Source organism: Oratosquilla oratoria, chromosome 30 (assembly GCF_046742065.1).
Source record: "Oratosquilla oratoria isolate Oo_2021 chromosome 30, ASM4674206v1, whole genome shotgun sequence".
NCBI lineage: Eukaryota > Metazoa > Arthropoda > Malacostraca > Stomatopoda > Squillidae > Oratosquilla > Oratosquilla oratoria.
In genome coordinates this window covers 7771598-7796279 of record NC_134806.1, presented here as the reverse complement: position 1 = coordinate 7796279, position 24682 = coordinate 7771598, and the positions used below count along the sequence as shown (strand labels likewise).

General features: G+C 42.0%; 2 protein-coding genes across 10 annotated transcripts in view; one reads left to right on the top strand and one right to left on the bottom strand.

Moving 5' to 3' along the window:
• The window catches only part of LOC143041003 (E3 ubiquitin-protein ligase TRIM71-like), a 205317-nt gene extending 196929 nt beyond the window's left edge, over positions 1–8388 (top strand). For all 5 annotated transcript variants that reach the window (XM_076212530.1, XM_076212528.1, XM_076212529.1 and 2 more), the window contains one exon: positions 60–8388. In XM_076212530.1, coding sequence (XP_076068645.1) covers positions 60–2772 — 2713 coding nt within the window. In that variant the 3' untranslated portion in view covers positions 2773–8388. The remainder of the gene's footprint in view (positions 1–59) is intronic.
• The window catches only part of LOC143041005 (lipid scramblase CLPTM1L), a 138888-nt gene continuing 121603 nt past the window's right edge, over positions 7398–24682 (bottom strand). For all 5 annotated transcript variants that reach the window (XM_076212537.1, XM_076212538.1, XM_076212539.1 and 2 more), the window contains 4 exons: positions 23037–23227; positions 22460–22595; positions 16872–16987; positions 7398–10048 (listed from right to left, as the gene is read on the bottom strand). In XM_076212537.1, the coding sequence (XP_076068652.1) occupies positions 9973–10048; positions 16872–16987; positions 22460–22595; positions 23037–23227 (519 nt within the window). In that variant the 3' untranslated portion in view covers positions 7398–9972. The remainder of the gene's footprint in view (positions 10049–16871; positions 16988–22459; positions 22596–23036; positions 23228–24682) is intronic.

The following is a 24682-nucleotide window of genomic DNA, read 5'->3' as shown; positions in this document are numbered from 1 at the left end:
AGGAAACAAATTTGCATTTAAAGGTAAACTAACTTTTTTCTTTTTTTTTTCCTTGGCAGGATGGCAAGTGCATATCCTGGAGGCATGGGCGGATCTGGCGAGAGGATGGTCCTGGCCTCCAGCAGTCTGGGCCTGTCTGGGTCGGTGGGCACCTCCCTAGGGCTTGGCCCAGGTGGCCGCTTGGGTATCTCAGGAGGCGGCAACGGTGTGGTACCCATGGGTCTTGGCGTGTCCCCGTCCTCCGTTGCAGGTATCCCTGTTGGAGGCCCCAGTGGAGGACCTGGAGGTGGTGGCAGTGGTGGTGGAAGCAGCAGTGGCAGTGGAGGGGCAGGTGGGGGAGGAGGAGTAGGGGGAGGATCCAGTTCAGTAGGCAGCAATGGTGCAAGTGGGGGCGGGCCCCCTGCTCCGTGCCCAATGTGCCTGGGTCGCCTTGAGGAGCCGCGTGTGCTACCCTGCCTACACAGCCTGTGCAGTCCATGCCTGGACTCACTAGTTGGGGGCACAACTCTGGCCTGCCCAACCTGCCACCAAGAGGTCAACTTAGACCAGCCCCTTGACCAGCTTCAACCACCACTTTTTCTGCCGGGCATTCTAGACATGGTGGCAGCTGCTGCTGATGACGATTCACCACCCTCATTGGCAACTTCAAGGTCATCTTCACACCCAAGCAATGACCTGCAACTAACGTCCCCACTGTATTTGTGCTCGAGTTGTGATGAGGGACAAGGGGCCTCCTCACGATGTCGTGACTGCAATGAAACCCTCTGTGATTCATGTGTGCGGGCACACCAGCGTGTACGACTCACCAAGGATCACTTCATCATGAGGTTACCTTCAGACGAACCCTCACACCCTACCTACCCAGAGGAGAACTGCCACTCATCAGCAGCAGCAGCTGCAGCAGCAGCAGCTAGCGTACTAGGACTTTCTTCCCCGGGGCCTCTGGGTTCACCAGGGCCTCCACATGCATCACCTTTATCAGGGCCCAGTGCATACTGCAGTGCCCATGATGGTGAAATGCTTCGCCTCTACTGCGAGATGTGCAATGTGGCCATCTGCCGTGAGTGTACACTGCGTGACCATCGTGCCCACTCCTTTGTGTATCTCCAGGATGCAGCTGAGAACTCACGGTCTGTGACAATGAAACTTCTTCATGATGCACGTGCAGGTGTTCGTGCCATTGAGGATAGTATTGGTACAACCAAACGGATTGCTGATCGTGTTGACCGGCGAGCTCAAGTTGTGGCTACTGAAGTCAGGTCAACCACACGACGTCATATATCAGCTCTTGAGGACCGCGAGCGTGAATTGCTGAACAAGGTTGAGAAGATACGCCAGGTCAAGGGAAAGACTCTCCAGGATCAGATTGATGACCTAAGTGCTGCCCTGGCACGCCTTAATCACACTGTAGACACAATCAGCTCAACCATGGACTCTGCTAACCATCTGGAACTGCTCAAAACACGGGACAAAGTCTTGGCTGAGATGAATGAGCTGCGGCAAGTCAAGAACCACCTAAGCCCACATGAGGATGACACCATTATGTTTACCCCCCCAGACTCTTCCCTTTACCAGGCCATGAGCAACCTAGGCTTCATCACTTCCTCTGGTTATGCTCCCAGTAGTGTGGCTGTGGGGAATGGCCTAAAACGTGCCCTTCGAGGTAAGACAGCAACCTTCGTAGTGCACAGCAAGGATCACCTTGGTGACCAACGGGTGGTAGGTGGTGACCAGGTGGCAGTGGTTGTGCAGGGGCCTGATGGTCTCATATTCAAGGGTGATGTGCATGATAGGGGCAACGGCACTTACCTAGTTAGTTACCGTCCACAGGTAGAGGGTCAACATATCATTGCTGTACGTATGCGGGGCATTCACACACAGGGGTCACCTTTCACAGTTCAGGTTAAGTCTGGCCGTAACTACAGCAACATTGGCCAGACCCTTATGACCATTGGTAATGAGGGAGAGTCTGAAGGGCAGTTGTGTCGCCCCTGGGGCGTCTGTTGTGACAAGGATGGGTACATAATAGTTGCTGATCGGAGCAATAACAGAGTTCAGGTCTTCAACCCTGATGGGACATATCATCACCACTTTGGCAGTGCTGGCTCTCGACCAGGGCAGTTTGACCGTCCTGCTGGTGTGGCAGCTGACCACATGGGGCGCATCATTGTGGCTGACAAGGACAACCACCGGATCCAGGTGTTTACTTTTGATGGCACATTCCTGTTCAAGTTTGGAGAGAAGGGCAACAAGAATGGGCAGTTCAACTACCCGTGGGATGTGGCCATCAACAATGAGGGTGAGATTGTTGTGTCGGACACTCGCAATCACCGCATTCAGCTATTTCGGCCAGATGGGACTTATATCAACAAGTATGGCTTTGAGGGTGCCCTCTGGAAGCACTTTGACTCCCCAAGAGGTGTTTGTTTCAATCATGAGGGCCATATTGTTGTCACAGACTTCAATAACCACCGTCTTCTTGTTGTCCACCCAGACTTTCAGTCAGCACGTTTCCTGGGCAGTGAGGGCTCGGCTAATGGTCAATTCCTGCGGCCACAGGGAGTGGCTGTTGACCAGGAGGGTCACATCATTGTGGCAGATTCACGGAACCATCGTGTCCAGATCTTTCTGCCCAATGGCAACTTCATGTGCAAGTTTGGTTCTGCTGGTTCAGGCCCTGGCCAGATGGACCGGCCCAGTGGTATTGTTGTGTCGCCAGATGGATACATAATTCTTGTGGACTTCGGCAACAACCGCATTTTAGTATTTTGATTTCACACCTTCAGTACAAGATATAGAGCACCAGCTGGCCGTGCATTTGTAGTGTGTAGAAACTTGTTACCTATTGCAGGGGCCATACTCGGTGTCTGCCATATGGGCAGGACAGGCCCGCACAAAGTGTCCTCGTCAATGCTAAGTACAAAGTACAAAGTGATTTTTTTTCTTGTTTTTTTAACAGAGGTGTTGCCATTTGGTTACATCGCATCCTATTTTGTTCACTAATGTATGGAGAAGAAAACAGGGTATGTACTCTTAGTGTCAAAAGTATCAAGGTTTTTTTCTAGTTAAGTCAGGGTGTTCATTCATTGAAAGTGGAATAAGAGGAGTAGTTGGAAGGCCAGGTGGGCCAGATGGGCACTGGTGCTCTTGTCCAATTCTATACTTCTTGTGGATGACTGTGGTTGGGTGGCACAGGTCCTCCACATCTCAAGTTACAAACTCAGGGATTGTATTCTGTGTTAATTAGTCTCCACTTTCTTTCCACCATATAGTTGGTGGTTGTGCAACACCCAGAGCTTGGCCTTGACTGTACACCAGCAACATATGGCCCTGCACCAAATGGACTCTTGTGGTCCAACAATGTCACTGCATCTTGCAACATTGTAAATGTTTTGCTAGTGTTGCAACACATTCTTGTTTTTATGCCTCACTGCTTACTGTTGTGTAATGATCATGCAATTATAGAATGTTACTAAAAACCTTGGTACAGCCATACCAACCACTCGTTGGCTTTTGGCTAGATTAAGAAGCTACAAGCCCCCTTACTGTAATTTTTGGTGTAGCAACTGGTATTGATGAACTGATGCATTGATATAATTTTAGTTTGGTGCTAAACAATGTTGGATAGTATTTAACCACCACACTCACAATAAGGGTTGGCCTGTAGTCTTAAAGGTAAAACTGATACACCTTAATAAATTTGTTCTTTGTAGAAGAAAATTCACATATTGTTCTCCACATACCAATATACTTGGCATCATTGGTGTGTGGTTTGCCCATCTATTCAGACAGTCTTGCAGTTGCTGGTAGATAAGCAGTTACCATGTGTTGCACACTGAACTTGTTCAAAGATGCAAGGCAGCTCACTGCACTCTTGTGGAGCAGCATTTGGCCTTGCAAGTGGTGGATCCACTCGTTTGCAGTGTTTCCTCAAGCTACCTCAAACTAGAATTAAGGTTAAAGGATTGCTTGTTATGTAATTTTACTATAGCCCTTTATGGCCATGTGATCATGTGGCCCTGCAGGTGTAGGACAGAAGTGGCATGGCATGTTTGTGTCACTCACTCCCTCTCCTGTGGTCATCTTCAGATTGTATCACATTTTTATGTTTCATTTTAGGATGTGTCACTCTGTGACTTTAATTTAATTTTAATGATGCCTTTTGGCAGATCAATTTGTCACATGTGTCTAGCACCAAGGGCAGCAGCAATTATTGAGAAATCCCATGGTGCAGCTTGCATTACTCTTGCAATTCTGGCTTTACATGCTGTTGCTGCCCTTGGTATGGGTTGTAAATTAAGGCATGGCTACAGTTCCTTCTACTGCTCCAGGGCTACGCTACCTCCAGCAATGGACCAACTCAGGTAAAGGCACTGATGGTTTGACTGTCGGCTCCAAGTGGTACTCTATGTTCTTGCTTGCTTAGAAAGCTGGCCAAATGTATTAATAAATACATTAAATATGTATAATTGTAAACTAAGTAGGTTTACTCATAACAGTGAGGAGCTTCATGTGAGCTCAGTTTGTATTTTATTTTGGGTTTAAAACCTGCGAGGGTATACGTGCTTCCTTCTGTGTCACACTTGACCTCACCAAGTCATCCTTTTACAGTACTGTAAGGGTGTTGTCCACTGCATTATGTTGGTTTTCACCTTGTTATTGCAACAACTCAATCTGACTTGTTAATAATTTTATTCATGACCCCTTGAATAGTAGCCCCATGTACAACTCTCAGATCCATGTATGTCTAGTGATTTCACTATACTCAAATTTTTAATGACAATTGTTCTGATAGAGATGCAATGTTGTAGGGGCACTTGATGTTTGGCATGATACGCTTTGTTTTGCTTGTGTAGGTGTGCAGGGTGGGGAGCCAATGTTTGTCTTATTGTATGTGCTGATTGTAAATAACTCTAGTGTCTTTTGAACAGTTCTTTATTATTTCTGTATGGCTACAGTGATTAACACACCTGAAATAGGCAACAAATGACAAACTTAGAATTACATATTACTGTATATAGATTCCACTATGATACCTACATTATCAGTTATCACTTGACTCTTCCTACCTGAAAGGATGCAAATTTAGAAGTATTTTCTCTGATTGAAATATTCTTTTGTAGGTAAAGGAATGCATTAATTGACTAACAGGAATTAAAGTCTAGTGTTATTTAGGATTAGGAGATAGATGTTTACATTTTTGGATTGATCAGTGTCCAGTGATGGCAGGCAAGCCATCATGGTGACAGCCAAACATTGTTTCATGGATGTCAGATTTTTATATGGAGGCTGTACCAGCATACTTGAAAGTATTACACAAATTTAGATGAATTAGGGCTTTGCAAAGTATTTTTCCATTAGAGTTGGTATGTGTTTTGCTACTAACAAGGGATGTGTTGCATTAGATATGAGTAGTTGATTGTTGAATAGTTGCAGTGCGCTGCACTCTGCTGTACTAAATATGGGTTCCAGTGTGATGGCAGTGGAAGCTGGTCTTTAATTATTCTGCCCCTGGCAGCTGTAACAAATGATCAATCAAATGTTTTAATTTTATAGAGATTATTAGAACTTAACCAAAACTCATGGCAGAGTGTAAGAAATAGAAATATTGAATTTTTTTATATCTGGCATTATTCAAAGAGATATGACCATCTGGAGCCCCATGCCACAGCCTTTCTATACGTAAACACCAGGTACCTGACTCCACTCACAAAGCTTGGAGAATCCAAGGCTGAATGTTCCATCAGCCTTTTTGTGCTCATCCACTCCTGCCAATGTATAACTTGTGCGTTAAACATGAACAAATAGTATCTGTCAGGCAGGGAAATGATAAGTTGTACCATGAATGCTGTATAATCGACATGTGCCCTGTTTTAGTGCATTGAATGTGTGATTGTTAAAAATGCAGGGTATGGGCAATACCCCGTGCCACACTCTGGTGCTATTACATTTCTTGAGGAGCTCTCCATATCAACTCGCATTGGGATCACTTGCACTTCAAATCAGCTCAGGCTTTTGTTTCATGTTATTACTATATCAAGTATTTTTCATTATATTGAAGACTCCTTGTCATTATATTGAAGACTCCAGTGTGTTAAAATGTAGTACATTGGAAATGCATGACTTCACAGTGCCTGTTGATGTGGGGATGCAACGGGTGTGGCCTGGCTGGTGTTGTCATGCTGCCTTGTTCGACTCACCTGACTGCAAGTCCATATGCCCAGTGAGAGTGGTTATGTGTTGAAAATGCTTGTCATGTCTCATGGACATTAAATGATGAATTTTGTGTGTCTCACCTTAAGATGTTGGGCATCCAATCTGCAGAAAAATGAATGTTTGTAGCTAGGTTGAATCTGCTCATGTTTGTCCTAAGTCCTTGAGAGCTCATTTCCATGACATTAGCAGTTGCATCCAGCTAAGGGTTTTTTATCTCCTGTCTTTCATATTCCTGTGTCCACCTACCTTCACACAAAATACTCTACTTGTTTCACCCTACTTAACTCCTACCTTCCTTGTTTGTCATGCATCATCTTGCCTCATGATCTATAACCATTTTTCCTCTTGCATTATACTGTTGTTATATCTCTACCATGTTAACCTCTATCATTTTACAACCCCAATATCTTTGTTTTTACTAAAACCCAATACAACCTACTTTTTTCAATGACTGGCTGCACTGACCATGTTTCTGAACAGTAGCATAACAGTATTTTGGTCACATACCAACCCAACCTAGTTCCTGCTGCCTTAACGAACTCCTTACTCAACATCAGGGTGAATAGAAATATCCAGTCGAGCAGTGCATTACCCCAGGTTCATACACTCACCACCTGAATGGTACAATACTTAGGTTAGTTTTATTCCCACCAGTTTCTTGCAAATCTTAGGTGGGACAGAATGCAGATATGGGTAAGTGTGGATCTTCTGTTGGTGCTGAGCACAGTCCCTTAGCCAAGATTGCCAGGGCACATCACCAGGTGTGCTAATGTGTTAGGGTATATGTGCTTTGCACCAAGGAGGCCCTCATGACTGCTCCACACAATGAGTGTCTCCTGTGTTCTTTGTGCCCTACAGCATTATCAGTGGCACTGCACACAATGTACAAGCATATTTTATATCACAAAGCATATGTTTTGCTAAAATTTTCTAACCATTTTCTCTAAACAGGGCATAATATTAATCATTCAGTGCAAGCATTGTATATAGGTGGATAGTGGCTACCACCAGAAGCAGTGCTCTGTCTGGAAGGTGATCTACTTGAAAGTGGGCCATTGACAATTTTTTTTCCTCTTTCTCTCCAAGGTTCATTGTGACAATCAGAAAATTAAAGGGTAACAAAGAGTAGTGATAATGTCAAATCCAAGTATCCAATACCTATGGGAAATAAATCAAAATGGTAATATGAACATTGTTTATTTGTGATCCTGCAAACAGGTGTTTTGTTTGCACTGCAGTACAGATTTCTGCATAAATATTGTAGAAAGCTCTGTACTTTTCTCTAATTGTGTTGTAATAAAGAACAATATAAGAGAAATTTAACCTTTGGTTCATTCACTGGTTATTAATCTAAGTGGACTCCTAAATAAGACTGTATTTTGAAACTGAGCAAACTTGAATTTCTGCTGCTGCCTCCAGCACCTGCATGGTCATGCTTTGTCTTTGGATTATGAATTTGCTTGTGCACACCAGAATCACCTACAGCAGTCAGGTTCTAGTTTGCAACTACAGTAGGGAATGGTACCATTCATAAGGTTGCAACACTTGCTTAACCTTGGGATGACAGAGAACAAGGGTATATAGTTTTATTTTGCTTTCATACTCTTGGACAGCAATTTATTTATTTTTCCTATGAACTGAAGAGGTTGGAACTGTCCAATTACAGGAAAAACAATCAAACTGTGTGGTACAGCAATTGCTGTCTAAATCATGTTTCCTTCAAACTATATGGGATTATGAAAAAATATTTAACTTTACTTATGAAAATTAAAAGTGTATAGGGACTTTCTACATTTAGCACTATATAACACAGCAACAGTATTAACAACATTAAAAATTCTATTGCTTCATAAATGAAAAATTACACAACCATCAACATAAATGAAGTTTGAAGTTGTCCAACCATCTATGGTCACAGACTTTCATGAAACAAAATGTATGAATAAATGGAATGAAATGTATCTTCAGTTTGGAATATTTTTAGTATAAATTTTTGTTAACCTAAATTCATGTCTAAGAAGAAAGTGTGCACAAATTTCTTGAGCATGTTTTAAATCTTGAGTCAGGACACCTGTCCTGAGGTACCACTTTAGCTGATACAAGACAAGTAGGTATCCAGATTTAAGATTGAGACCTGACCTATCACAATTTCTAAAAAAAAAAAAATTGTATCATGAATGTTATACAGATTAAAACTGTAAACAGTACAAGACAGCTGTAATTGTAATTACCTTGGCATAATAGTGAAGCCTGTTGGGGGGTGGATCTTGACTTCAAGATTTATGCCAAATAGAGTTGAGCAGGTATTAAAACTTTCATAGAATCTGACAGGACAAAGTAAAAAAAAAAAAAAAAAAATTCTATTCATTTCTACATCAAGACTGACTTGACTTCCATAGCTATCTGGCCCTGATGTTACTTTCCAATAAGACTTCACAGAACAATATTCATGATGGCTGGGTGGGGCCACAGCCTTTCACCAGGTAATATCCCCATCCTGTTCATTATGTGATGAAATGTACAATTACATTTTCATGACACGAGAGCATAAAAAAGTAGTTATAGTGGAAAAATATCCATATTTTAAATATGAGAAGATTAAAATTTTGACGCTATTTACACTCTGAATCTGCCTAGAATAAAAACAATGATTGATATATTATTAGCCATTACAATTGACTCTCAACTTTTAAGTATCTTAGCTCATATCTATGATCCAAGTATATAAAATAAAGCGCATAACTTTAAGTTAATTGTATACCCACTGTCGAAGGACCTGCAATTCCTTGTACACACAATCAAAAAAGTATCAGGCACGTGAGGTCTGGTGGATTAATGATAGTTACAGCTCTGTAATGTCCTAAGATGGATTGGGCATATAGAAAGAATTAATGAAGATTAGCAAAATGAATGTAGATGGCAGGGATGGATGAAGTGAACTTAAAAGGAAAACTGTCAAGGGGGCTTTGGCTAAAAGGGTAATACTTGTTAAGCAGGGAAGGTAGTAGGCAAGAGATTGTGAAAGAAGAGTCGTTATAAATGGATGATAAATTGATGCAGTCCAAAGGGGTCTGCTCTAAATTCTTTAGTGGACGATGGGGGAGGATTGCCATGTAATGGAGTAGTGAGGGTAAACCAGCTTGGTTGTCAGGCCCTGCTGTGGAGGTACTGTAACTTGCTGCATTGCTTCTGATCCTTGCAATGTATGGGGGACAGGAACAACAACATGGGTGCATGCTTTCACTACACTCATCATGAGGGGGAAAGGGCCTTTTCATATGTTGGTATATATATACCTCCTTTGAAAATGTAAACAGGGAAATGCTGATAGTACAGAATATATTATAACATCTTCAATTGTGAGTGTGTGAGGGGGGGGGAGGATAAAATCTATTTTCAATATCCACTGGTTAAGTATTAGAAATAATTGCACAATATGTACAGTGATACCTTTTTGACTGTGTACACATGCCTGACCAGACTAATCCAATGATTCTGCAGCCACACATTCACAACAAATCCCAAACTCTAATGATCATCTGGAATGCCTCTGTATCACAGTATGCAGCCTCACTGCAGTACTACCACTGTTGTGCACATGGTTGTGTCAACATTAGGAATGTTTTTAGTTTTAAACCCAATGTCTTTGGCCTATTATAGTACCTACTTATATGCAAACAAAATTATGCTGAAGTGTTTAAAACCCCCCTCAATATGAAAAAGTATAACCTCCATGGATTGAGCACAGCAATGAAATTAATCATTTTTCTTGTTTTCATCTTCTCCCCTCTCTCCAAACTCATTAATCCGTGACTTATCTACTGGATAAAGCCTGGGGAAAAGAAAAAATAGAAAATTATCTGAAATTTTAATTATTAAGAACAAATATATATATATGCAAAGTAGACCACTTGGAAAAAGAAGCAGAGCGCTTTCGTATATTACATCTTCAGTGCAAAAGTACTGAAGATGTAATATACGAAAGCGCTCTGCTTCGTTAGTTTCTTTTTCCAAGTGGTCTACTTTGCATGAGTGAACACACGTACCTGTGTTCTTATTAGCATATATATATATTATATATGTATGTATATAAAAATAATTATCTCAACATCTGAAACTAATTACAACTGTTATACTTACAATTAGGACATTTGGTAGACATTAGGTACATGTACTAATTTTGTTCTAGCTAAAGAAGTGATTCTTTACCTTTCTTCTTTGCACTCTATTAAGCAAATCTTGTACCCACCAATTTCATAAAGGAACTTTTTACCATAGTAAAGGGAAACTAACAATCCATTACGGGATCTCTATAATGTTGATTCAAATACACTTTCAATCTCACTCGCACTGTCTTGCAGTCTTATATTGCATGACTGAGTATGGATGTCCTGTAGTTGCATTATTAGCAACTATGAGATTTTTTAATCTTCAAATGAATGGTGCTGGTGTGGAAGCATCTAAGGTATAGTATCATCCCCACCTCTTCTGAAGAGGGCCAATTGACTAGAGCCAGGGTTGGGGGAAGCACTTTATCAATTTTTTTTTAACACTGGGCTGCCCTGATTCTTAAGGTATGTCATTCAAAGAAATGTGGGATAGTACATGAGTAGGCCTGCATCCTGAATGACCATCCTTGAATCACAACTATCGCCCAATTTTACGTCTTGCTTCTCCTATAACTATAATTGTCTGTAAAGAAACCTAATACTGTACTTTAGTTTTCAACAGCAGAGCAACAATCCCAGGCCTAAACAACCATACCCTATATAATGGAACACATCATTCCTTATACTCGACCTTTTATCCAAATATGGGTGGATGCATCTTCCAAATTACATGGAAAAGTGATGTTCTCCCTTTCCCCAAGCCAGGGAAAGATGGGACTTCTAAAACAACTACAATCTAATTGCCTTTGCAAACTCTTAGAAAGAAAGTGTCTTATTCCAATTTTACTGGCAACTGGAATGCCATTTATTTGTATCATCTCTCCAAACAAGTTTATGAGCAGGCTGCAGCACTACAGGTATCCCAGTACAAGTAGAAATTATAATTTCTATTGCATTTGTTAACAAGTAGTATGTCTATTATATTTTTTCTTTAACATGAAAAAAATATGAAAGCCTGGAAAGGGTGGATCCAAGGTAAACTCTTCATCCTAAGCTGCCATAGTTTTGTCTATCTCCAGTCTGGGTTTACGCCAGGTAAGTCAACAACTTATACCCTTGTGGAGCACCAACGTAAGTCTCAAGTTCATGCAGCTTATGTTGATCTCAAGAAGGCATTTGACTCTGTGCATCATGGAGTGCTCTGGGATCTTTTGTGGATCTGTAGGATTCCTGCAAGGATTGTTGACTTGATATCTGGCTCATACTCTGGGACAGAGAATGCTATATGGTATGGAGGAGGCACATCTAACTTTTTTCTGAATTCAGGAGTGAGGCAAAGGTGTATTTCCCCCAATACTTTTCAACACCTGCATGGGCTGGGTATTGGACAGAGGTCCATCAATGTCATTGCAGAGCATCTGTTGGCAACAAGGTCACGGACCTTGTTTGCTGATAATGATGTCCTTGCAGTCATTGGAGATCCTGGTTTCAGTCACCAAGTCACTGCACAAGGAGGCAAGACTGCTTGGACTTTAGGTCTCCTGGACCAAGACCAAGATCCAGGAGTTTGGGGGCATACTGGATGATATAGTTCAGCTTCTCCATGCATGTGGCAAGGACATTTAGGTCTTGGAAAGCTTTACATACCTTGGTAGTGTAGTGCATAACAGTGGTGGATCATATCAGGAAGTACTTTGAAGGATTGGCATTGCCCATAGTGTTATGAATCAGAGTATATGGCTTTGTTGTTATTTACACAGGAGGACTAAGATTCAAATCTTCATCACTTGGGTTCCCTGTTTTGTACAACTGTGAGACAAGGACATTGAATGCTAACATAAAGAGGCATCTTGATGTCTTTAGTACTAAGTGCCTTCAGAAAATCATGGGGTATCACTGGAATGACTTTATTTCAAACCAGAGACTGTACTGTAAGACTCGGTCTAGGCCAGTTAACAGTATAATTCATGAACATCAACTCCAGCTATTTGGGGATGTGGCACATTTCAATGATATTGATCCTACTCACAGACAACCTTTGATGGAGGAGATGAAGGGGACACATGCAGAATTCATGGTTAGGGCAAATTGATTGAACCTATCAAGAGTTGTTTGGAATCAGAAGGGCATACGAATGAAGCAATACACTCCCTAGTGTATGTCCCCAAGTAAGCACCATAACTAGAGCAATCAATAAGATAGCCAGATGTACTCCTTATGAAATTACTGTCAATGATCTACCCCTATTTTAAAATAGAACAAAACCTACCCTACCCTCACTAACCACCTTCTCCAAACAGATGTGCAGTGCTTGACGTAGGATTGGTCCACCAGGCCTGTGGTGGACCAGTGCAGTGTCGAAAATTTTAACATCCTTAAGGGGGGTGAATTTTTGCACCAGTTGAATGTGTCACCTACCATCATAGCACTGTGGGCAGAGCTAATTATCCAGCTAGAAACCAATATGCTCAGCTGTCGTCTTGACACCCTGGGGTGAGGATTTGTGCTGTGAGTGTCCTGTGTGTTCCCCCCCACCTCTTGGCCCCCACCACAGCCTGTTTCCTACATTCTAAGTATCCAGTTTGAGATCCCGTCAGGTCTTGAGGCTTTTGTCACACCCAGTGATTCCAGGAGATTGAGCACTTCCCACACTTCTACATTTATATCTGCTAAATCTGTTTTTTGCTCTCCTTGTTTTTCTCCAAAAAGCTGCACTCTTTTGTGAAGACTGATTAGAAATCTTCATTCATTAATTCTACCTGAGCTGAGGCCTCTTCAATGACCTCACTATCTACTATTAACTTGGCGATTTCTTCCTGGTGTCTCAATTTACCATTTATGAACCTGCAAAGCAGTTTTGGTTCATCTTTGCATTTTTCTACTATACCTCTTTCAAAATTGCTTTTTTCCTCCCTGTGAATTCCAGCACAAATCCTCCCCCAACAGTGGCAACACAACAACTGAGCATGTTGGTCTGTGGCAGGATGATTTGCTCTGCCCATGATGCTATGATGGTGGGTGGCACATTCAAATGGCATGAAAATTCACCCCCCTTTAGAGTTTTTCCATTTTCAACATTGCATTGGTCCACCAGAGCCCTAGTGGACCAATACTAGGTCAAGCACTGTATATTATGTAAATAAATGTGGTGAGGTTATCCCTGCCAGTTGTGAATCCTATTTCAAGGTCTTCCAGTCCTGTACAGATCCTGCCAAGAAGTTGGAGGTAATCTTGAAGTAGGATTTTAAAGTATGCTTAAGGAAAACCAACTGCTGCCTCACCACTTCATCATGGCACCTCCCTAATCTACATACATATACCAAAGGCTTTTTCCCCCTTACAAGAGAGGTAGCCAAAAAACAAAGGCATAAAAAACATTCCCACCCATTCCATCCCTAATACACTCTACTCCCCTCCACCCTCCCTCTTATCTTGGCACCTCCGGGATGACAGGTCATCCCTGCATCTTGTCCACTGCCCTGGGTCAGAAGCAGTGTCGCAAGACACAGCAAGGCCACTTCATTAAATTGTCGACCACCCATCTCCATCCCTCAATGCATAAAAGGAGATGGGGAGAAATCCCTTCGGGCTGTGTCAAATTTTTCTCACACATACTAACTCACCCCCATCTCCCATTCCACCTCATGCATCACAATATCATCCATATACAACCCTTCTCCATTCACCCCTGTCTTCTGTCCTCTCATGTCCTTCCTCAACAGACATTCCCCTCTTCCCCAAAGCCCCTTTTACCCCATCCATCTATCTCATCCTAGGTCGCCCCCTCATGTTCACTCCCACCACATCTGCCTTCCATACCTCTTTTACTAGTCTTTCTTCACTCATTCTTTCCATGTGTCCAAACCATCCCAATATTCTTTCATCCACCCTATCTCCCAACTCCCTAATCTAAATATAATAAATTCTTGCAACCACCCTACTAGGCAACCTCAATATAACCAACAAGCAACATCCCCAGACATACGGTGCTCACCTTCCCTACAAACATGACCTCTCAGACCACTTCCCAATGTAGGTTACCATCATGTACTAGAGGAGGAAATGCTACCTACATAAAAAAAGAACATTCATCTGTCTATATACCAAAAGCTTCTTCCTCTTATAAGGGAGGTATGCATGCACCCATCACCACACTTGCTTCCCTTTCATCTTGGCTCCTCATGGATGAAGGGTCATCTCTGTCTCCCACTCACTACCCAGGTCACAGGGATGACCCTTCATCCACATGGAGCCAAGATGAATGGGAAACAAGTGGGTGATGGGTGGGGGTGGGTGCATGCCTTAGATGGCTACCTCCTTTATAAGGGGAAAGCCTTTGATATATAGATACACAAATTCTGTTAGGCCCTGCTGTGAATGTACCGTGTCTTGCTGCATTACTTCTGACCTGGGCTTCTGTCCATGTCTATCTATTTTCCATTCACAACCATTCCACTCACACCCATCTCTTAACTTCTCTCATCCCTGCTCACTATATATTCCCCTTTTACCCAAAGCTTCTTTCACCCCATCCATCCATTTCATTCTTGGACTTCCCTACAAGTTCATTCCACCCACCTCTGCCTTCCACACTTTTTGGTAGTATTTCTTCACTCATTCTTTCCATGTACCCAAACCATCCCAGTATTATTTAAAATGGCAATTGCTGACAAAATGGTCAGAGTAGACACCATATGTGGATGAAACCTTTATTGAAAGTACAACATTTCACTTGTTGAAACCTTTTCAAGTACATAGAATTTGACCACTAAGTTATTTATATATCCCGGAATTGATAAGGAAGGGACACTAGGACAGGGCATCCTACAGGGTGCCACTTAGAATCTTTCTAAATCAATTTAAGGGGGTACAATATTGAACATGCCTGAATCTTTCTAAATCAATTTAAGGGGGTACAATATTGAACATGCCTCTGCTTTGCTCTAGTGTTTGAACTCTGGATTAATGTCTAGACACAGCAATTATTCAGAATTCAAACACTATAGAACAACACAGGGGCATGTTCAACATTGTACCACCCTTTAATTAATTTAATTTCTGTAGTTAAAGATTTTAAGTGGCGCCCCATGGGATGCCCTGTCCTATTGCCCCTTCCTCATCCATTCCAGGATGTATAAACAGCTTTGAGATCATATTCTACGTCTATGTATTTGAAAAAAAATTCAACAAATGAAACATTGTACTTTTAATAAAGCTTTCATCCTCATATGGTGTCTACTCTGACCATCCCAGTTTTCTTTCATCAACCATATCTGCCAGCTCACTTTCCAACCCCCACTCTCCCCCTCACTTCCTCGTTCCTTTATCCGGCCCTACAATTCTCCTCAAACACCTCACCTCCTATCTATCTATATACCAAGAGGTAGCAAAGTCAAAGGCACATATCTACTCCCACCCACTACCACCACTCCCTTCCTATCCTTCTCCCCCTTACCACCTCCTCTTCCATTATCATCTCTCCATCTCCATGTTTTATCTTTTCTTCTCTACTTGATTCACCTCTCCTTCCTCTCTTAACTTCCTTCCAAAGCATTTTTATTATTTTAAATATTTTCTGTCATACTCCTCCCCCATTTTACATCTACTCTCCTTTTTGCCTACTTTATCTTATGTTTTGCTTCTCTTCGTACCTCTTATATGTTTCTCATCCTACTCTGCATCCCACCACTCCTATCCTCCTTGTTCCATTCACTATCTTTATACATCTTATTACTCCCTCCTTAAAACACCCCCATTCTTCCTCCACTCCTACCTCTACTCTATCCTTCACCACCTCCCACACTTCTCAGCTTCTAATAGCTTCTAATACCCCTGCTCCTTTCCCTTCTCATTTAAACAGTTTACTCATTGCACCTCCTTAACTTCTGTCCTTTTCCTCTTCTTCCATCTATCCTCTCAATTTCCTTTCCACCAAAAAATTATCTGATATTCCCCCACTCTCTCCCTTAAGAACATGCATATACCAATGGCTTTTCCCTCCTTACAAGGGAGGTAGCCAAAGTCAAAGGCATAAATCCACTCCCACCCATTTCATTCCCACATACTCCACTCTCATTCACCACCCCTTCTTCCCTCTTTTCTTGGCTCCTCCAGGATGACAGGTCATCCCTGCTTCTCGCCCACTGCCCTGGGTCAGATGCAATGTAGTGAGACATGGCACATCCACAGCAAGTCCGCTTCATTTAATCAGCAACCCTATCTCTTCATCCCCTCATGCAGAAAAAGAGAAGAAGAGGAGAAATCCCTTTGGGTTGCATCAAAATATCTTTCACACATATCCCCCCATCCCCCACCCACTCCCTTCCATGCATCACAGCATCATCCATACACAACCATTCACCACTCACCCCTATCTTCTGTCTTCTTCCTTCTTTCCTTCCTCAAAAGACAGTCCACTTTTTCCTAATGCCCCTTTTACCCCCATCCATCCATCTCATCCTTGGTTACCCCCCTCATGTTCACTCCCTCCACTTCTGCCTTCCACACCTCATTGTTGATAATTAACCCATGCACCTCAATACTCACCATCGCTGATATAAGTAGATCAGGAAAACAACATCATCCCGAAAACAAGCAACACGATGGGCAGTAGGCATGGTGATAATGAATGCAAATAGGTCATCAATGAAAGTGTTGAATGCCTGTGAAAAAACAATGCACATATAGAATACATAATGAAGCCCATATATGTGTTATATATGGGTGTTTATAGTATAACTAGTATAACTATCATTCTAAAAGCTCTTGCTCATTGAAATTACTCCATACACACTCTAGTTTCCCTACACCAAATACCAAGACTTACAGGGTAAAATACATGAAAGTTATAATCACAACAAGAAAGGAGGGGAAGTGAAATGTGATAAAAATTCCTCAAGCGAATACAGTTCAACCTGTGGAGTTGTATCATTATCTATTACTGACTTCTGTTATCTATTACTGACTTTTGTGTAGTATTGTATATGGGTACTGGCTTCCATAAATCTATCAAGTCAAAAGTAATGTACTAGCAATCTCAGTCCCAAGTGATGGGTGAGACTGATTTATCCCCAGTTTCATAACATTACCTCCCTCCCCCTCATCCACTCAAGAATTTACTGAGCAAGTAAGAAGAAATACTTTTGGACCAAGTCATCTACTCAAAACAACTCTCCACACATACCTATCTCTTAACCTGCTCAACAAACATTCCCCTTGTACCTATGCCCCCCCCACAACTTTCACCCCATCCATCCATCCCATTCTCAGTCTTCTCAAGTTCACTTCATCCACCTTTGCATTCCACATTCTGTTTTCTAGTCTTTATTCATACCTCTCCAACCTAGTCTTCTTGATCAGCCTCATCTGACAGGTCTCCAGCTACCCACTCTCTGCCTTACTTCATTACTCATACTATTCATCTTCATAACCCCCACCATATTTCACAAAAATTTTACATATACCAACAGCTTTTTTCCTCTTACAAGGGAGGTAGCCTAAGTCAAAGGCATAAATCCACTCCCATCCATTTCATCCCCACATATTCCATTCCCATTCACCACCCCTCCCTTCCTCCCTCTTTTCTTGGCTCCTCTTGGATGACTGGTTATATCCCTGCATCTTGCCCACTGCTCTGAAACTACTACACTCACACTTGTCCCCTTTTTTTGTAAAGCAGAACTATACAGGCATTCCTCCAGTCCTCTGGCACACTACTTTCTTTAAGACAAACATTAAACAACCTCACCAGTCAGTCCACCATCACTGTACCTTCCTTTTTTAGACACTTCCCAAGACACCCATCTAACCTTACCTGCTCTCATCATTCCAATAACTGCTTTCAACTCATCTTTATTTCTCTTCCACTTTCCTCATTTATCACTGTCATTTTCTTAGCTCTTCTCACTGCAACTACCTTTTCCTACCTATCCTTTTCACATTTAGCTACTCCCTAAAATACTTTGCTCATCTTCCTCTTACTGCTGTCTCCATTATTATCTCTCCATCTGCACCTTTTATTTTTTCTTCTCTACTTGATTCGCTTCCCCTTCCTCTCTTAATTTCCTTCTAAAACTTCTTTGTATTACTTTCAAAATTTTCTGTCATACTCTTACCCCATTTCACATCTGCTCTCCTCTTTGCCTCTATTATCTTATCCTTTACTTCTCTTTTCTTTGTACCTCTCATAAGATTATGTTGTTCTATTTTGTAACGAATCTATGAATACTTGTTTCTTCTCTTCTACAACCTTCTTTGCTTCATCATCCCACTACTCACTACTCTTCCTTCTATTTCCTCCTGTCCTCCTTGTTGCACACCTTGTGACTCCCTAATTGAAACATCCCCATTCCTCCTCCACTCATAGTTCTACTCTATCCTTCACTCCCTCCCACTCTTCTTTCTCATTTAACCAGTTTATTTACTCTAAACACCTCCCTACCTTCTGTGCTTTTCCTCTTTCTCTGTGTATCCTCCACTCTCAATTTACCTTCCACCAAAAATTTTTCTGATATTTCCCCACGCTCTCCCCTTAGAACAGGTACATCCAAAACTCTTCCTATTCTTTTCCTGGTTACCACTATATTGTCCATTAAAGCTCTTAAATTCAGTGTCTGCCCCATATAATTTAGTGGATGCAATCGCCTCTTCATACAGTCTTCTCTGTATTCCTCCTCAGATATTTATTTCTCATGACATTTTTCACTACCCCAAGACATTTACTTAATTTCCTTACTCTACAATCTACATCTACCCATAACTCCTCTATGCCATGTTATAAGAGATCCTAAATATTTAAAACTCTCCATTTCCTCCAACCTCTCTCCAACTCCTTGCCACTCTTGCCTCTTGTACATACCACCTTACTTTTACCCACACTTTCAGCTTTCTCCTCTCACTCTCCCAAACTCTACCACCAGCTGCCTCAAACCCTCTTCAGACCAAGCCTCAAGCTCAGTGTCATCCACAAACAACTGACTTGCCTCTCACTTCCATGTTCACTTACCATTTTCACTCTCACATTCATCTCCTGTACCACTCCATCTATGTACCTGTTGAACAACCATGGTAATATTACACAACACTGGTGCAGCCCTACCTCTAAATCAAACCATTCAGTCTCTCCACTTCCTACACTAACACAAGCTCCTCTACTTCCAAAGAGACTTCTGAATGCCCTCATCAGCCTTCTACCTATTCCATACAACTGTCAACCTTGTTATACATCTTCTCCAAAACCACAAAAGCCCAAAAGACATCTTTACCTTTGGCCAAAAACTTTCCTCTCAATACTGTCCCTGTACAGTTACTACATTCATGTTTGTCCCCATTTCCTTTGTAATGTGGAACTATGCCAGAAGACTGGAGGAGTGCTTGTACATTCCTCTCCCTTAGGTAGGCATTAAATAACCTCACTAACCCTTCTCATCACTTTCAATTTCTTTTGTATCCCATCTTTTCCTATTAGTCATTTTCTTAGCATCTTCCAGTGTTACAATAAATCTCTCCCTAACCTACTCCACATTAAATAAATCCCACAAACACTCAACCCATCTTCACCACATCACTTTTACATACATACATATACCAAGGCTTTTTCCCCCTTACAAGGGAGGTAGCCAAAAAGGAAAAGGCATAAAATCATTTCCACCCATTCCATCCCTGAATACACTCCACACCCCTCCACCTTCCCTCTTATCTTAGCACCTCCTGGATGACGGGTCATCCCTGCACCTTGTCCACTGCCCTGGGTCAGAAGCAGTGTCGCAAGACACAGCACATCCACAGCAAGGCCGCTTCATTAAATCGGTGACCCCCCCTCTCTCGTCCCCCCCATTGTATAAAAGGAGAAGACGGGGAGAAATCCCTTCAGGCTGCGTCAAATTTTGCTCACACATACTACCTCACCCCCCATTCCACCTCATGCAATCACAACATCATCCATATACAACCATTCTCCATTCACCCGTCTTCTGTCCTCTCCCGTCCTTCCTCAACAGACATTCCCCTCTTCCCCAAAGTCCCCTTCACCCCTTCCATCCACCTCATCCTAGGATGTCCCCTCATGTTCACTCCCTCCACATCTGCCTTCCATACCTCTTTTACTAGTCTTTCTTCACTCATTCTTTCCATGTGTCCAAACCATCCTAATATACTTTCATCAACCCTATCTCCCAGCTCCTTTTCCACCCCTGTTCTCCTCTTCACCTCCTCATTTCTCACTCTATCTAGCCGAGTAACCCCCATCATACTTCTCAGACACCTCATCTCAAACACATTCAAACTCCTTCTCTCTTCTTCTCTTATGTTCCATGTTTCTGCCCCATACAATGCTGTTGGCACAATCACTCCTTCATACAGTCTCCTCTTAGCATCCATTCCCAAATGTCTATTCCTCATTACACTCTTTAATCCACCAAGGTATTTACTCGCTTCTCTCAATCTACATTCTTCCTCCACCTTTTCAAAACCTGCCACATTTGCACCCAAGTATCTAAAACTATCCACTTCCTCCAGTCGCTCTCCCTTAATGCTCACTTCCAGTCTACTGCCACTTTCACCCCTTCTACATCTCATCACCTTACTTTTACCCACATTTATCTTTAGCTTTCTTCTATCACATACTCTCCCAAACTCTGCCACCAAATTCCTCAATCCCTCCTCCAATCCTGCCACAAGCGCAGTGTCATCCGCAAACAACAGCTGGCTCAGCTCCCACTTTTCTCCATTTTCTTTAACCATCTCCAATCCCTGACCCACTACCCTTGCATTTACCTCTCGCACCACCCCATCCATGTATAAGTTGAACAGCCAGGGCGACATAACGCATCCTTGACAAAGTCCCACCTTTACCTCGAACCACTCAATCTCTCCATTTCCAATCCTGACACAAGCTCTACTATTCTCATAAAAACTTGACAGCTCCCAGAAGCTTTCCTCCTATCCCGTATATCTGCAAAACCTCCCACAGTGCCTTTCTGTCTACCCTATCATAAGCCTTTTCCAGATCCATAAAAGCCAAAAAAACATCCTTCTCCTTTCCTATAGCTTTCTCACATATCTGTCTTACCACAAAGATCTGATCAACACAACCTCTACCTGTCCTAAATCCACACTGTTCCTCACCAATTACTCCTGTTCCTCTCCTAATCCTCTCAATCAAGATCCTCCCATAAGCCTTCCCAACTACACTTAACTAGCTAATCCCTCTGAAACTACTACATTCACACTTGTCCCCTTTTCCCCTGTAAAGAGGAACTATACAGGCACTCCACCAGTCCTCCGGCACTCTACCCTCTCTCCAGTAAACTTTAAATAACCTCACCAGCCAGTCCACCATCACTGTACCTCCCTTTTTCAGACATTCTGCATGGCATCCATCCAGACCAGGTGCCTTACCTGCTTTCATCATCTTAACAACTGCCTTCACCTCATCCTTCCTTATTTCTCCTCCATTCTCCTCACTCATCACTCTCATTTTCTTCACATTTTCCCACTGCAGCTATCTTTCCCTACCCTATCTCCTTCACATTTAGCAACTCCCTAAAATATTCTGCCCATCTTCCCCTTACTGCCTTCTCTTCCATTATCATCTCTCCATCTGGACCTTTTACCTTTTCTTCTCTACTTGATTTGCCTCCTCTTCCTCTCTTAATTTCTTTCCAAAACATCTTTTTATTACTTTCAAAATTTTCTGTCATACTCTTACCCCATTTCACATCTGCTCTCCTCTTTGCCTCCTTTACCTTTTGCTTTACTTCTCTTTTCTTTTCTTCCATAATTATCTGTCTGTCTGCCCTCTCTACCTGACTCACACCACCTTTTCTTTTCATTTCCTTCCACATTTCATAAGTTCTTTTCAATATTCTCTGTCAAACTCCAATAATGGGTGGCAAATGTATCAGAACAACTGCAACTCCCCTGTCCTTCATTTTTCATTTTGGACTGATAATTCAGCAGTCCTAAGATCTATCACTGCTTACACCTTGTAAAGCATCCAACACTGTAAGACATCACTTTCTCCTATGGGACATGTGCTTGTAAGGTCACAGAACCCATAAATCTAGCATATGGACTATGAAACTCTCATTCAGGAGTGTAACTTATGTCAATTACATCATTTGATCACAACTGACCTTGTACATAAAGGCTCTCCAAGGTAGGTGAGCAACACTCTTCAATTTGTAATTGATGAACAGCTGAGGCAGCATAAACAGGAAGCCAAAGGCATATACACCATTAACAAGACAGGTAAGTATCCAGGAGTACCAACTGAAAAAAAAAGGATACTGTTTACCAAATTGTAAAACAAGTACTGTATCCAGTCAAATCATGACCTCTATATATTCAAAATAAATAAAATAGGACACTAGCCGTTGGCTGGCAAATGAGATTGCAAAATTTTCTTTGGCAGCAGTTAGACCTAACTGCCACCTTCTCGCATCATGAGAGACAGTACAGGTAGGGTCATTGAGATAATCAAAGGTATTATATCACTGAACATAAATATTAATATATTTAGTGTAAATCAACTACATAGTTTAATTATACCCCATGTACCATGACTTCTTTGATTTGGCCACTCCCCTTATAAGTCAATCATGAATTCATACTGAGGAAGACTACTATGTATGTGTAGTATCTTGCCTGTGCCTATGAAAAGTATTATAGGAGCCTTCCTCTTACAATTCTACACCTATTATGCAAACTTACCTCCTATGAGGGACAAAGAGAAGTGAATAGACTGCACCAGCAAAACAAAGAGGGTATAAAAGGTATCGAAGGTAGCGTATTCCCTCTGCATCTAACTCTCTGGTGCTGCTCTCTTCTCTGCTCAAATCAGTCCCAATGATGATCTGCCATCCTTTCATTTCCACATGAAAAGCTTTAGTCACTTTCCATAACTGTAAAAGTGGATCAACAAGTTAGCCATTGTTAAACTCATCAAGGCTAGTATACTACACACTGTTACTACTTCCCTACAGGAACAAATGATGGGTAACTGCAAGGGGTGGTCCTTGAGATGACAACAGTGATTGCAGTCTCACTGCCACCTATTTTTAAAACCCACTGATACTCTGATTATCTTCTTGGGGCTGACATTTGGTCTCTGAACAGGTCCCCAGATCTTTCTATATCAACTTGATTGTATTTGCCCTATCTTTTCACATCAGGAAACTTGACAACTAGGAACTTCCCTCCTACTAAATTTATAAGCTGGTGACATAAATATTGCCCAACATTATTATGACACACAGAGCAGTCCAAAATTTCATCTCAGAGATATGAAATTGGCCTGGTCACAGGAACAAACTGCCCCAGTAACAACCATCACACAGAAGACACCAAACACATCCCTAACCTAACCATACTCAGACAACATAGTTTTTCCTTGAATGACTTTGACCCTCTCCCCTTGTATATCTCATCACCTTACTTTTATACACATTTACTTTAACTTTCTTTTCTTGCACAACTTCCTAAATTCTGTCACTAACTCCCTTAATCTCCCTTCTGATTCTGCCACAAGCAGTAGATCAGCAAACAACTGGCTTACCTACTTTTCTCCATTTTCTTTAACCATCTGTAATCCCCTGCCCATTACCCTTTCATTTACCTCCTGCACATCCATGTCCATATTGAACAGCCATGCTGATATGACATCCAAGGTGCAGTCTCACCTTTCCATCAAACCACTCGCTCTCTCCACTTCTAATTCTAACACAGGCTCTACTATTCTTGTAAGCACTCATGACTACCCAACAGTTTTCCTCCAGTAGCAATTTGGAAGAGAGTCTTAAAGAAGAGAGGCTGGAAGTGGATAGCTTTAGGTATTTGGGGTCGCATAAGGCAGGAAAGGGAGGAGTGGAGGAGGTAGATTGAGAGAAGCAAGTGCCTTGGGGGATTAGTGTAATGAGAAATAAACATTTGGGAATGGATGCTAAGAGGAGATTGTATAAAAGGGTGATTGTGCTGATGGCACTGTATGGGGCAGAGACATGGAATGTAAGAGAGGAAGAGTTTAAATGTGAGATGAAATGTCTGAGAAGTATAGTAGGAGTTAAAAGGTTGAAATGAGTGAGAAATGAGGTGAAGAGGAGAATGGGGGTGGAAAAGGAGTTGGGAGATAGGGTTGATGAAAGATTATTATTAGGATGTTTTGGACACACTGGATGAGTGAAGAAAGATTAGTAAAACAAGTGTGGAAGGCAGAGGTGGATGGAGTGAACATGAGGGGGTGACTGAGGATGACAAGGGTGGAGCATTGAGCAACAGGGAGATGTCTGTTGAGGAAATAAAGGAGAAGGCAAAAGATAGGGGTGAATGGAGAATGGCTGTATATGGATGATACTGTGATA